Here is a 15,889-nt window from a genome sequence, read left to right as displayed (position 1 = left end):
AGGATTCTGTAAAGCTTCCACGCCGATACTTGTAGGAATTTGGAGAGCAATTTTCCCCGAAGTGTACTCCTTCTGCTTGCAATGGCCCCAAATGGAGAGAGCAAATATTGTCTCTGAACATAACGGCAGCTTGTGCAAAGTTTATTTTACAAAGGAGGAGAGGGGGGCATTGTCACATCGGAGGAGGGGTGCATGTTGAATGGAGGCTGGGCTTCGGCTCGCGAATGGATTGAAAAAGAATGCAAAATTAGAATAGAATAAGAATAGAATAGAATAGAATAGAATAGAATAGAATAGAATAGAATAGAATAGAATAGAATAGAATAGAATAGAATAGAATAGAATAGAATAGAATAGAATAGAATAGAATAGAATAGAATGTGGAAACATAATATAGAATAGAATAGAATAGAATAGAATAGAATAGAATAGAATAGAATAGAATAGAATAGAATAGAATAGAATAGAATAGAATAGAATAGAATAGAATAGAATAGAATAGAACAGAACAGAATAGAACAGAATAGAATGTGGAAACATAATATAGAATAGAATAGAATAGAATAGAATAGAATAGAATAGAATAGAATAGAATAGAATAGAATAGAATAGAATAGAATAGAATAGAATAGAATAGAATAGAATAGAATAGAATAGAATAGAATGTGGAAACATAATATAGAATAGAATAGAATAGAATAGAATAGAATAGAATAGAATAGAATAGAATAGAATAGAATAGAATAGAATAGAATGTGGAAACATAATATAGAATAGAATAGAATAGAATAGAATAGAATAGAATAGAATAGAATAGAATAGAATAGAATAGAATAGAATAGAATAGAATAGAATAGAATAGAATAGAATAGAATAGAATGTGGAAACATAATAGAATAGAATAGAATAGAATAGAATAGAATAGAATAGAATAGAATAGAATAGAATAGAATAGAATAGAATAGAATGTGGAAACATAATATAGAATAGAATAGAATAGAATAGAATAGAATAGAATAGAATAGAATAGAATAGAATAGAATAGAATAGAATAGAATAGAATAGAATAGAATAGAATGTGGAAACATAATATAGAATAGAATAGAATAGAATAGAATAGAATAGAATAGAATAGAATAGAATAGAATAGAATAGAATAGAATAGAATAGAATAGAGCTGGAAGGGACCTTGGAGGTCTTCTAGTCCAGCCCTCCACTTACGTTTTTGTGTGTGTGTGTGTGTGTGTGTGTGTGTGTTTTTAAAATCCCATAAGTTAACGGAGCTTTGAAGAAGAGGTGATTCTCAATCTTTGACACTTTAAAAATAAATGTGATAACTATCCCTCTGTTCTTAAGACGGAAAAATAAAGGGGACAACTCAGAATTCAAGTGAGGAAATTTATCTTTGAATATTTATGTGATCTTGAAGGAGACAAGTGCCTCCCTCCACAAGAACTATAAGTGCTCCATTTGCAAACTTGGATGTGTGTGTGTGTGTGTGTGTGTGTGTGTGTGTCACTGGGGATGCAGAAAAGTTATATCTGATCCATCAGTTGTCTCTCTGTGGCTTAGCTGAAAAGAAATACAGCGGGTAAATTTAGCAGCTCCCTCTTATCAGCCAGGATATTCTTGCCACTGGATCAGCCTGGAGTAATTAGATAAAAACAGCAGTTGTACAAGGCTGCCCATTGCATCTCTGAGTGAGTCTCAGAAATCTACAGGTGGTCCTCATTTTACAACCGCTGGTTTCTTTCCTTACCGTCTGTGTTTCACGGATGCCCCACTACCTTAACCAATGTCCCTGAGGCTTCCTTGCTTTTTTTTATTCCTGGATATGAGAGAATAACAGAGTTACCCCCCGTCGATAGGGCTCGCAACTTGGGCGTCCTCCTGGATTCACGGCTCAGTTTTGAAGATCACATAGGAGCCGTGACCAGAGGGGCTTTTGCCCAGGTTCGCCTGGTGCGCCAGTTGCGACCCTACCTGGACTGAGATGCCCTACGCACAGTCACTCATGCGCTCGTGACCTCCCGGTTAGACTACTGCAATGCTCTCTACATGGGGCTGCCCTTGAGGACCACTCGGAGGCTTCAGCTGGTGCAGAATGCAGCCGCGCGAGTTCTGATGGGGGTTTCCCGATACTCCCATGTAATACCTCTACTCCGCGAGCTGCATTGGCTTCCGGTTGCCCTCCAGGTGAGATTCAAGGTGCTGGTGATGACCTATAAAGCCCTGAATGGCTTGCGTCCGGGATATTTGAGGGAACACCTGCTGCCGGCATCAAGTTCCCTTTGTCCTGTGCGCTACCACAGGGAGGGTCTTCTCAGGGTGCCGCCGGTAAAAGACTGCCGGCGGATAACACTCAGGGGGAGAGCCTTCTCTGTGGGTGCGCCTGCCCTCTGGAACCAGCTGCCAGTGGAGCTTAGGACTGCCCCCGACCTTCGTTCATTTTGCCGGGACCTGAAGACCTGGCTCTTTGAGCTCTCCGGCCCAGGCTGAGAGTTTTTAATTGGGGTTTTTATATTTTTACTTTAGGGATTGAATTTAATCATTTTTAATTGTTTCTTAATTTTTGTATTGCATTGATGTTTTAAACACCTTGTAAACCGCCCTGAGTCCTACGGGAAAAGGGCGGTATATAAATCTAATAAAATCTAAATCTAAATCTAAATCTTCTAGTCCAACCCCCTGCTCAGGCAGGAAACCCTGTGCCATTCCAGACAAATGACTGTCCAGTCTCTTCTGAAAAACATCGAGTGTTGGAGCATTCACAGCTTCTGGAGGCAGGTTGTTCCGCTGATTAATTGTTCAGCAAATTTCTTCTTAATTCTACGTTGCTTCTCTGCTTGATTAGTTTCCATCCGTTTTTTCTTGTTCTGCCTTCAGGAGCTATGGAACAGAATAGAATAGAATAGAATAGAATAGAATAGAATAGAATAGAATAGAATAGAATAGAATAGAATAGAATAGAATAGAATAGAATAGAATAGAATAGAATAGAATAGAATAGAATAGAATAGAATAGAATTGGAAGGGACCTTGGAGGTCTTCTAGTCCAGCCCCCTGCTCAGGCAGGAAACTGTATACCATTTTGGACAAATGGTTGTCCAGTCTCTTCTTACAACCTTCCAGTATTGGAGCATTCACAACTTCTGGAGGCAGGTTGTTCCACTGGTTAATTGTTCTCACTGTCAGGAAGTTTCTCCTTAGTTCCGGGTTGCTTCTCTCCTTGATTACTTTCCATCCGTCGCTTCTTGTCCTGCCTTCAGGCGCTTTGGAGAATAAGTTGACCCCCCTTTTCTTCTTTGGGGCAGCCCATCAAATATCGGAGCCCTGTTATCATGTCACCCCTGGTCCTTCTTTTCGTTAAACTAAAGGTAAAAGGTAAAGGTTCCCCCGCACTTGCGTGCTAGTCGTTTCCGACTCTAGGGGCCGGTGCTCATCTCCGTTTCAAAGCCGAAGAGCCAGCGCTTGTCCGAGGACGTCTCCGTGGTCATGTGGCTGGCATGACTAGACGCCAAAGGCGCACGGAACGCTGTTACCTTCCCACCGTAGTGGTCCCTATTTTTCTACTTGCATTTTTTACGTGCTTTCGAAATGCTAGGTTGGCAGAAGCTGGGACGAGTAACAGGCGCTCACTCTGTTACGCGGCGCTCGGGATTCGACCCGCCAAACTGCCGACCTTCTGATCGACAAGCTCAGCGTCCTAACCGACTGAGCCACCGCGTCCGCGTTAAACTAGCCATACCCAAATCCTGCAACCATTCCTCAAACACTTTAGCTTCCAGTCCCTTAGTCATCTTTGTTGCTATTCTCTGAAATATTTATTTATTTTATTTTATTTATTTTAATTCCATTTATATCCCGCCCTTCTCCGAAGACTCAGGGCGGCTTACAAGCTTAGCAGTAGCCTTCATTCTATGTATATGCCTGCTTGTTTCTGGAATCCCTTCAAAGTGAATACCTTTCTGGGAACAATTTCTAAAGGAATAATTTTATCTATACGGACAGTCCTTGACTTACGACGTGTCACTTAGTGATAAGTTTTGAAGTTATGATGGACCACGAAAATGGGGTTTATGACATGCTGGCTGGGGAATTCTGGGAGTTGAAGACTACAAGCCTTAAAGTTGCCAAGGCTGGTCACTGCTGCTCCAGTTTTTTTTCTTCTGAAATAGTGCAATCCCTTTGCGTCTTGTTGATTCAACCCCGAGTAAATTCCCAGTAAGTCCTTTTTAACAAGATTTATGGAGAGCCAGAGGGTGTGTGTGTGTGTGTGTGGAAATCTCAGCAACAGGATGAGGTTCTGGCTAGAACCCAATTTACCTTTAAATTCAATAAAGGGCAGATGTTCTGAGCTTTTTTTATTCCTAGCGGCTTCCCAGTTACAATAATTGGCAAGCTGGCAGCTCTTTTCTCACATTAACTCAGAGAATCTGCCATTTTCCCCAAACAGGCTGTGATTCCACATCTACTGCTAAATCTTTCTTAGCCTCTGAACAAACCACCCCCCCCCATTTAATGTAGCTTGGGGGAAGCCGGTTAAATTGACAGTAACTTCACAACCTGCACGAAGATTTATGCCTTTTGGCATCACAGTTGTCCTTAAGCCACTGTTTCCAAAACGTTTTCATTCATTACCCAAAACCGAGGCACAGGCAGTTCCCGACTTACAGCCGTTCATTTAGCACAGGGGTCTTCAAACTTGGCCCTTTTATGACTTGTGGACTTCAACTCCCAGAATTCCTCAGCCAGGCACGCGTGCCTGGCTGAGGAATTCTGGGAGTTGAAGTCCACAAGTCACAAAAAGGGCCAAGTTTGAAGACTCCTGATTTAGTGACTGTTTGAACTTACAACCGCATTGAAAAAAGTGAATTATGACTGCTTTTCACACTTACGACCGTTTGCAGCATCCCCAGGGTCACGTGATCAAAACTTGGGCACTTGGCAACTGGCTCATATTTATGACGGTAGCATTGTCCCAGGGGGGGTCACGTGATCCCCTTTTGTGACCTTCTGACAAACAAAGTCCGTTTCACTGAACAGCTCTCTATGTAACTAACTTAACACCTGTGTCTTGCTTAGCAATGGAAATTTGGGACGTCAGTCCAAAGACTACTTGCAGTCCAAAGAAAACTCTCTAATCAAGAGTTGGATTCACTTAAAAATTCCCTTGCTTAACAACAGAAAGGCAGATTTTAATTTCAGACTTCCTGTAGAGGTAAAACACTTTAAGTCCGTTTAAAGGTCCCTGTGGTGATTGGGCAGTGGGCTTATGAGTAGTTTATCCAAAGAAATTTATATCCAGCTTTGAAAAATCTACCGATGTAAAAAAAGATGTTGAGACTCTAGAAAGAGCGCAGAGAAGAGCAACAAAGATGATCGGGGGACTGGAGGCTAAAACATGTAAGGAACGGATGCTGGAATTGGGTATGTCTTACTTTAATGAAGAGAAGGACTTGGTGTGACATGATAGCAGTCTTCCAGTATCTCAGGGGCTGCCCCAGAGAAGAGGCAGTCAAGCTATTCTCCAAACCACCTGAAGGCAGGACAAGAAGAAGCAACGGATGGAAACTAACCAAAGAGAGAAGCAACCTAGAACTAAGGAGAATTTTCCTGATATTGAGAACAATTAATCAGTGGAATAAGCTGCCTCCAGATGCAGTGAATGCTCCAACACTGGAGGTTTTTAAGAATAAGAATAGAATAGAGCTGGAAGGGACCCTGGAGGTCTTCTAGTCCAGCCCCCTGCTCAAGCAGGAGAACCTATAGTACCGTCTCAGGCAGGTGAATGTTGTTGTGATTCAGGGTCAGCCTGTGGGTTCGGCAGTTGGGTCGGACGACTCAGAGGAGGAGGAGGAGGGGGGTGTTGAAGAGCTTGCTGAGGGGATTGGACAGCTTGATGAGAGCCCCCAGCCAGGCCCCTCTCATCTGGTCACGACGCAGACCCAGCTGTGTGAGCCTGACAGCGTGGATGAAGATGACCCACAGCTGGCCCTGTTCAAGGACGCCCGACGCAGGAGGCAGTCAATCAGGAGTAAACAGAGGAAGGCAATGGGGCTCCTCGGAAGGAGGCAGAGAGAAGCCACGCCCTGAACTGTATTTAAGGGGGAATGCGTGGGAGGGCTGGTTTGCTGAAGGCAACCGCTTGAAAAGCTCCTGTTTCTTGGTTCGTCTTGTTCTATTTGTTTTTGTAGCAATAAATTTGGCAGGCTTCCAGCCTCTTGCCTTCTTGTAAAAGGGGTTGTCCCTGCCTTTTCTGCAGGGCTGGTAGCAGGCTGGTACACAACAAATGTCCAGTCTCCTCTTGAAAATCTCCAGCGATGGAGCACCCACGATCTCTCGGGGTAAGAGATGGGACAGCCATTTGTCTGGTATGGTATCTTCTGCTTGAGCAGAGGGTTGGACTAGAAGACCTCCAATGTCCCTTCCAACTCTGTTATTTTGTTATTCTGCTAAGTGCTGCATAATCTGCCAAGTCAATAAGAGCACACTTAGAATATTGCATCCAGTTTTGGTCGCCACGATACAAAAAAAAAAGATGTTGAGACGCTAGAAAGAGTCCAGAGAAGAGCAACAAAGACGATCGGGGGACTGGAGACTAAAACATACAAAGAACGGTTGCTGGAATTGGCTATGTCTAGTCTAATGAAGAGAAGGACCAGGGGTGACATGATAGCAGTCTTCCAGTATCTCAGGGCTGCCCCAAAGAAGAGGCACTCAAGCTATTCTCCAAAGCGCCCGAAGGCAGGACAAGAAGCAACGGATGGAAACTCATCAAGGAGAGAACTAAGCAGAAATTTCCTGACAGTTAGAATGATTAACCGATGGAATAGTTTACCTCCAATAAGTTGTGGTGGCTCCATCCCTGGAGGTTTTTATAAGAAGACACTGGACCTCCGTTTGTCTGATATGGCATAGGGTTTCTGCTTGAGCAGGGGGTTGGACTAGAAGACCTCCAAGGTCCCTTTCCAACTCTGTTATTTCGTTGTTCATATCAATACCAAAGACACGGGTTGCATCACCGTATGAGTGTGATGTACTTTTGTGTTTAGTAGACATTTGGGAATAATAATAGACAGCTCCTCTCCCCCTCCCCCCTGTAGTCCCCCCACCACACCAATGAGGTTTCACTGGATTGCATATCGGTCCAGAATCTGACGGACAAGGTAAGTGCCTCAAAATGTTGATCTCCTATTTCCGCCAGCAATGCATTGTTGGGGAGGATAAAGTTCCGATCCAGACACGCCCGGATATCCCCGCTCAAGGGACTTAGTAAGGTTGTAGTAGGGGACTTCCTCCTAATCTTCCCATGCCTGTCTGTCTGTCTGTCTGGGTCAGTCATTTCTTTTTTATCATGCCGGTTTTGTCTTCTTCCTCCCGCCCCTCCCATGATCTTCTCCCTCCCTCCTTTTCATGCTCTTTCATCCTTCTCTCTACAAACGCCCCACCTCATCTTCATAACATCCTTTCCCCTTGCAGTAGACATAAAGGAGAATAAAGTATTGCCTTGGCCACCTCCGGTAGGACAACTTACGGGGACGGAAGAACCCCTAGATCCAGAAGGTGATGTCTTGATTTCAACCTTCCCTTCTTCCTGTTGGTTTTCAGCCTGTCCTTCCTCCATCAAAACCTCTCCCTTTACTCCATCTTCTACTTTGCTACGATTCTTTTGATCTTTTTTTATTTTATTTTATTTTTGAGCATCCCAGGATGCTGGCAGAGGGGCAACTGAGCTTATTTAGTTCACAGAAGCTGCACTTTGGCAGGCAGGCCTTCAACAGGTATGGCTCCCTCTGACCGCAAAAAGGTGCCCCCGATTGATTGATAGAAGAGCGGATGGACTTTCCTTAGACCAGATTTTCTCAACCTCCGCAACTTGAAAGATGGGTGGGCTTCAACACTCAGAATTCCGCAGCCAGCCATTTGGGCTGGGGAATTCTGGGAACTGAAGTCCACACGGGATGGAGCCACCTCCATTGGGCTGGTGGAGATAGCCAGCAGCAGGCAAAACTGGATGAGTCGAAGTCCACCCATCTTAAAGCATGGCTGGCTGGGGGATTCTGGGAGTCGAAGTCCACCCATCTTAAAGCATGGCTGGCTGGGGGATTCTGGGAGTCGAAGTCCACCCATCTTAAAGCATGGCTGGCTGGGGGATTCTGGGAGTCAAAGTCCACCCATCTTAAAGCATGGCTGGCTGGGGGATTCTGGGAGTCGAAGTCCACCCATCTTAAAGCATGGCTGGCTGGGGGATTCTGGGAGTCGAAGTCCACCCATCTTAAAGCATGGCTGGCTGGAGGATTCTGGGAGTCGAAGTCCACCCATCTTAAAGCATGGCTGGCTGGAGGATTCTGGGAGTCGAAGTCCACCCATCTTAAAGCTTGGCTGGCTGGGGGATTCTGGGAGTCGAAGTCCACCCATCTTAAAGCATGGCTGGCTGGAGGATTCTGGGAGTCGAAGTCCACCCATCTTAAAGCTTGGCTGGCTGGGGGATTCTGGGAGTTGAAGTCCACCCATCTTAAAGCATGGGTGGCTGGGGGATTCTGGGAGTTGAAGTCCACCCATCTTAAAGCATACTGGCTAGAATAATTCTACATATCTTAAAGCTGCGGAGGTTGAGAAACACTATCTTAAAGCGATTTCAAGAATCGCAATTAGCTTTTCAAAGAAAATGTTTTCTCTTTGAATGAAGTCATCACTAGTTATATTTATATGACCGCTGCAGCCACAGCTTTTAAATCATTTTTTTTTCTATTCAGGGAACTCTTGCCATATGATCACAATTGAGCCCCAAATTTCAGTCGCTTAGCGAGACGTTTGGAAAGTGAACCTTTCCCTGTTTGACGGCCTTTCTTGCCGCTGTTGTTATGTGAATCATTGCAGTTGTTAAGTTAATGACACGGCTCTCAAGGCTTCCCCGACTGATTTTGCTTGTCAGAACCGTCATAAACATGAGTCAGTTGCCGAGCTTCTGAACTGTGATCACGTGACCCTGGGAATGCTTTGTAAGTGTGAAAGAGGGTCACAAGTCGCTTTTTCCAGGGCCGTTGTAACTTTGAACGGTCGCTAAGCAAACTGTTGTTAAGTCGAGGACTGCCTGCATTTCAGAAATATATGAAATCCCAAAAGTTTTGTTTTTTAATCATAGAAACCCAGTTGTTGTAGTTTTAACTTGGGGCTTAAAAAAAACTAGGGTGGTGAATTTTGCAGGAATGAAACACGAGGCCTCCGGAGCCTACTAGCTCAGAATTTTTGACACAGAATTATTATTATTATTATTATTATTTAGAGATTCTACATAATTCAAGGGTGAAAAAAGTAAGGTTCTACATTTAGGGAAGAAAAACCAAATGCACAGGTATAGTATAGGTGGCACCTGGCGCCTGGCTCAATAGTAGTAACGGTGAGAGGGATCTCGGAGTCCTAGTGGACAATCCCTTAAATAGGAGCCAGCCGTGTGCTGCAGCTGCCAAAAAAGCCAACACAGTGCTAGGCTGCATTAACAGAGGGATAGAATCAAGATCATGTGAAGTGTTAATACCACTTTACAAGGCCTTGGTAAGGCCACACTTGGAATCCGGCATCCAGTTTTTACATCCATGATGTAAAAAAGATGTTGAGACTCTAGAAAGGGTGCAGAGAAGAGCAACAAAGATGATTGGGGGACTGGAGGCTAAAACATATAAGGAACGGTTGCTGGAATTGGGGATGTCTAGTTTAATGAAGAGAAGGATGAGGGGGGACAGGATAGCAGGCTTCCAGTATCTCAGGGGCTGCCCCAAAGAAGAGGGAGTCAAGCTCTTCTCCAAAGCACCTGAAGGCAGGACAACAAACAATGGATGGAAACTCATCAAGGAGAGAAGCAACCTGGAACTAAGGAGGAATTTCCTGACCATGAGAACAATTAACCAGTGGAACAACCTGCCTCCAGAAGCAGTGAATGCTCCAACACTGGAAGTTGTTAAGAAGAGACTGGACAGCCATTTGTCTGAAATGACATAGGGTTTCCTGCCTGAGCAGCGGGTTGGACTAGATGACCTCCAAGGTCCCTTCCAACTTTATATTATTATTATTATTATTATTATTATTATTATTATTATTATTATTATTATTATTATTATTATTATTATTATTATTATTATTATTCCAATCGTTTCTTCCCATCCTGGCAATTCCTCCTCCCTCCCTCCGTCCCTCCCTCCTTTTCTCACTTTTCTCTCTTTCCCTGTTTTTTCCTTTTGTTGCACATGTGTCCACTCTGTTGCATGGGCCTGCCTCCCTCTGGCATGTTTTCACACACGGCCTTGTTCTTGTGCATTTTTTCACAGCCCCTTTCCAGGGTGGTCGGTAAACGAGACTTTCTTTGCAACGTTGTGATGCTTTTCTCTGACGTGTGTGTGTGTGGGGAGGGGTGGAGGGGTGTGTGTGTCCTGATGCATGTTGCAAAAAAAGGCGGAGTTGTGTTGGGCCGCCTGTGTCACCATGTTGGGGTTCCCCTGCCCTTCTTTGTGCAGACACTACACCCAAGATGGCAGTCTTCCGCTTACGACCACAATGGAGCCCACGTTTCTGTTGCTAAGCGAGATCATTTGTTAAGCGAGCTTTGCCCCGTTTTACGACCTTTCTTGCCACCGTTGTTAAGGGAGTCTTAAGGTAGCAACGCGGTTGTTAAGCGAATCTGGCTTCCCCCATTGACTATGCTCGTCAGAGGTTCGCAAAAGGGGATCACGTGACCCTGGGACACTGCGACCGTCATAAATACGAGTCAGTTGCCCAGCGACTGGATTTTGATCATGTGACCATGGGGAAAATGCAGCAACGGTCCTAAGTGTGAAAAACGGTCACAAGTCACTTTTTCCAGTGGCGTTGTAACTTGGAACGGTCACTAAACAAACCGCTGTAAGTCGAGGACTCTCTGAACTCCTGTCGCTTTGAATCATGCAATCTTAACTCATGAAGGTGAAGCCGAGGTTGTGCTATCTTTTTTGGCAAGAATGCAAACAGGCCCCAATTTAGGCCACTAACGAAGTTGTGACAGTCCTGAAAAAGGTGACTTGTAACCTTACGACCTGCACAGCATCCTTGCAATCCTGTGATTGGCAGGCAGCATCTATTCAAGATGGCTGCAGCATCCCGGCGTCGCCTGTTTCGCACCTGAGAACTTCTGGGGGGGGCTTCCCCCAAGTCAGTGGGGGACGCTGGTTTCCCTTAATGGCCACAGCAGCAAAAAGGTTGCAAAATTGGGACAGGCCTCACTTAAGGACCACATTACTATTTACAACTTTTGTGACCTTACTAAAGATCATAAGATCAGGCATGACTGCCTTAATGACCAACATTCTGGTGCCCAGTTGTGGTCATAATTTGAGGACTACCAGTGTGAGAGAGCTAGGCACATTTTCTTCCAAAACCTCCCAATCTAGCAGGCCATTGAAAGCCATTTTGAAACCAGAGGTTTACTTTCTGAGCCAAGATAAACTTCATTCAGATGTTGCCATATGTTTATCCCAGCTAGCATTTTGAGGACACATCCACACAAACACACAGCCACACTCACACACAAACAGGCTCAAACGTCTAATTTTTAAGTATTGGCAACCTAAAGGTTGCTTATGTAGAGATTAAAAAAGGGAAAGCTTACAAAACTGCGTCCATGGGGAGCAAGGTCAACAAAGTCAAGATGGCAGCCAGAGCTGGCACACACGCACACATCCCAAAGATGTTTTTGACCCCTCTGCAGATTCTGAGAGGGATCCTCAATTTTTCCCCTCCTATTAGAATTCCTTGTTGGAATATATATGGTATTCAGCCAGTAGATGGCAGTGTTTACAAGTTTGGATCTATAAGGTAAGCAGTAAAGCACATGGTGACTGTACACTTTGTTTGATCTCTGCTGCTGTATATAAACAGACTTTCTAACAACTCCACTGCAGTTTCTAAATTATTTACAAAATCCCGAAAAAATGTCAAAAAACAGGCTGCCAACCTTTCACTGTCCCCTCCCCACTGCAGGGTGTGCACAAAAAGCCAAGATGGCAACTGATGGCCAGAGGGCATATAAGAAATGGGTGGAGCTTGCTTTGCACAGTGCCATCTTGACTTTTTTTTGACTTCCCTCCCTTTGGGACTCTGCTAGCCAACCAGGAAACTTTCTCTGGCAGGGGAAGTGCTCATTGGCTCCTTCAAGACGCCTCTCTAACCATCTAAGGGTCTGTCCTGCTCCTCCCACAGCGCAGTTCGAAGCCCCCGAATGGGACCGGACCTCTTCCTCCTCCTATTCCTCCTCCTCAGCCCCAAAAGAGCACCGGCCACGTCCGCCAAAGCACCCAACGGGCTCTGCCAAGTTTGGCCAATCACAGAGCCCCGAATCCGGCATTCCCCTGGCTGAGCGCATCGACCTGTCGCTGCCCCTGGAGAGTCAGGCGTAAGTGACACCCAGGAGGGGATCAGGGCTGAGTGTGGGTCCCACATTAATAATAATAATAATAATAATAATAATAATAATAATAATAATAATAATAATAGAAGGGACCTTGGAGGTCATCTAGTCCAACCCCCTGCTCAGGCAGAAAACCCTATACCGTTTCAGATATTACACCGGTGGCTTATATTTTACAGTTAGTCCTCAACTTACAACAGTTCATTTAGTGACCATTTGAAAAAAATGGATTTATGATAGTTTTTCACACCTACGACCGTCGCAGCATCCCCATGGTCATGTGATCAAAATTCAGACGCTTGGCAACTGACTCATATTCATGACGGTGGCGGTGTCCTGGGGTCATGTGACTAGCAAAATGAAAGGCGGTCAAGTTCGCTGAACAACTGTGTTACTAACAAAAATGGCGCAAAAACAGGCCACTGCCATGCCGCAGGGTGCAAAAATGGGCACCGCCATGCCACGGGGCACAAAAGCGGGCCACTCCCATGCTGCAGGGCGCTGCCTCACACAAGAATGGGGCAGGGCTAGTGAGTATCATGCGGGTGCTAGCCCCGACCCACTTATGATGTGCGTGTACTGGTGGCCCTGTGTGCGTGCGCGTGTGCAAGCACCCATATAAAATGCTTCCCCCCTCTCTTTTCCTCTGGTCCGCCAACCGACAAAGATCGGTGCCCTCTGCACTAGACAGCGTCTCTTCGTCCTGTCTCCCAAAGTCATTCTCACATCCCATTACACCACCTGGTACTCTCCAGATTGCAAAGGGTTTGCAACTCCCCAATGTTCTGTTCCAACCTACGACCGGCCCTGTTTGAATGTCAGGGACAACCCCTTTTTATAGTCAACAGGCTGGAAAAACCCAACCAAATTTATTTATAAAGAAATCAAAAGTTCAAACAAGAGTTAAACCAAAAGTTCAAACAAGAATTAAACAGGAATAACAGACCAGGACTCTAGCAGAAGATCTTCAAACGGTTGCCTTCAGCAACCAGAACCTCCCACACCTTCCCCTTTTATCAGCAGTCCCAAGGCGTGGCTTCTCATTGCCTTCTCCTCCTCTCACCGAGTTGCCTCATTGCCTTTCTCTTTTCTGCTCTGCTGGATTGCCTCCTGCTCCTAGCGTCCCTGAATAGATCCAGCTGTGAATCATCTACGTCCAATGCCTCGTGCTCACACGGCTGAGTCTGATGAGGAACATGACGGGAGGGGCCAGGCTGAGAGTCCTGCAGTGCATCAGAGCCTCCCTCTGACACCAAAGGCTCTCCAAACCCCTCCTCCTCCTCCTCTTCAGAATCATCAGACTCAGCTGCCAGTATCACAGGCTAACGCTGAATCACAACACCCGAACTGGAGAACAGACTGCCCCAGATATTCCCGGAGGATCTTGCATTCGTGCAGACCTCTTTTTCCCACAGGGAGGGGAAAAAAGTGGTCTATCCACCAGACTCTCAGGCAGGGAAAAAACCACCGGGAGGCAGGGCAAACGTACCGATCTGACTCTGGTTTCTTGTGATTGGCAGGTGGTTTCATGGCCCCATCAGCCGAGCTGAAGCCGAGACACTCCTGACGCTCTGCAGGGAAGGCAGTTACCTGGTTCGGAGCAGCAAGGCCAGCCACAGCGAGTATTCCCTCTCGCTCAGGTAAGGGGGGGCGAAGTCCGATGGGCGGTCCTCGACTTACGACCGCCATCAGCGAGTGACGCAAACGAGCTGCCTCCGGTTTTGCAACCTCCTTTGCCAGGCTTGTTAAGCCAATCGCCATAGTCGCTAAGTGAGACACGTGGTCCTTAAGCGAATCCAGCATTCCCACTTGACTTTTCTTGGCGGGAGGTCACAAACGGTGAATCACGTGACCCCCGGGGATGCCGCATCCGCTGAAAGGATATGCCGGTTTCACGCACCCAAATGGCAGCCCCATCGCCAGAAGGACACTGGGACGGTCGTAGGTGCGAGAACTGGCCACACCAGTGGCTTACTTGCACGATCAATACTATTATTTAAATTTTTTACATTGCCCATTTCACCTAAGTGGCTGTGGGACGTTCGCAACAAATATCGTACAGGTAATCCTCGACAGATATTTCATTTAGCGACCGTTTCAAGCTACAGCGGCACTGAAAAAATGTGACATGACTGTTTTTCACACTTAACGACCGTTGCAGCATCCCCCATGGTCACGTGATCAAAATTCGGACGCTTAGCAACTGGCATGTATGTATGACGGTTGCGGGGTCCTCGACTTGTGACCACAATTGAGCCCAAGTGAGACATTTGTTCAGTGAGTTTTGCCCCATTTTACGAGCTTTCTTGCCACACTTCTTAAGTGAATCACTGACGTTGTTAAGTGAGGAACATGGTTGTTAAATGACTCTAGCTTCTTCCCTATTGACTTTCCTGGTCAGAAGATCACGAAGGGATCACGTGACCTCGGGACATTGCGACCGTCATAAATGTGGGTCGGTTACCAAAGAGCTGAATTTTGATCACATGACCAGAGGGGACGCTGCAACGGTCATAAGTGTGAAAAACGGTCATAGTGGCGTATTAAAGTTTGGGAAATTGCTCGGCTGAAGCCTGAGCATGTATCAAAGAGCTTGAGGGGGAAAAACAAAAAACTCTTCCAACGAAGAATGAATTTAATTACCATTTATTGGCCCGGTTAGCAATGTTTATCCTCCAATATTTGTCTGTTTAAGTGTATTTCTGGACAGAAATGTTGCGTATCGATCTTCGGAGTGTCTGTTTGTAAAAGAGCATCTGTTTATTCGCAAATCTGGCAGATCCAGAGGACAAAATGGTGAATTTCTTCTCTTCCTGCAAAAGAGGGGAACCTTGCCTAAGGATGCTCTCCAGGTGTTAGATCTTTTACAGGTAGTCCTCGACTTACGATCCCCGCTCGGCCCAGCGTTTCTGTCGTTAAGTGAGACACTGAAGTGTGTTTTGCCCCATTTCGCAACCTCTCTTGCCCCACTTGTTTTAAGGGAAGCGCTGCCGTTGTTAAGTTAGGAACACGGTTGTTAAATGAAACCAACTTCTTCCCCATTGACTTTGCTTCTCAGAAGGTCACCTCGGGACACTGCGACCGTCATAAATGTGAGTCAGTTGCCAAACAGCTGAATTTTGATCTCATGACCGGGTGGGGGGGGGGGAAACGCTGTAACGGTCGTAAGTGTGAAAAACGGTCATAAGTCGCTTGTGTCAGTGCCGTTGCAACTTTGAATGGTCACTAAATGAACTGTCTTAAGTCGAGGACTACCTGTATTTTGATCCTCAGGCATCATTACCCCCATGTTACAGATGGGACAACTGAGGCTGTCAGAAAAGACATTCATTTTCCTGTCATCCGGGCTTGTAACTGCTACAGGTTGTCCTCGACTTACAACGGTTCATTTAGTGACTGTTCAAAGTTACAGCGGCACGGAAAAAGTGACTTATGACCGTTTTTCACACT

The 15,889-nt window shown here is 45.6% G+C and overlaps 1 protein-coding gene across 1 annotated transcript in view; it reads left to right on the top strand.

The window, feature by feature from the left end:
• The window catches only part of SHD (Src homology 2 domain containing transforming protein D), a gene marked incomplete at both ends in the record, with an annotated part of 52,476 nt that overhangs the window by 29,559 nt on the left and 7,028 nt on the right, over positions 1-15,889 (top strand). Inside the window, 3 exons of the mRNA XM_081314942.1 lie at positions 7,483-7,566; positions 12,232-12,424; positions 13,960-14,079. Coding sequence (XP_081171068.1) covers positions 7,483-7,566; positions 12,232-12,424; positions 13,960-14,079 — 397 coding nt within the window. The remainder of the gene's footprint in view (positions 1-7,482; positions 7,567-12,231; positions 12,425-13,959; positions 14,080-15,889) is intronic.

The sequence above is a fragment of the Vipera berus genome, assembly GCF_964194415.1.
Source record: "Vipera berus genome assembly, chromosome: 1".
Taxonomy (NCBI): Eukaryota; Metazoa; Chordata; class Lepidosauria; order Squamata; family Viperidae; genus Vipera; species Vipera berus.
The sequence above is the reverse complement of the archived record's forward strand: the minus strand, read 5'-3'. Positions and strand labels throughout refer to the sequence as shown.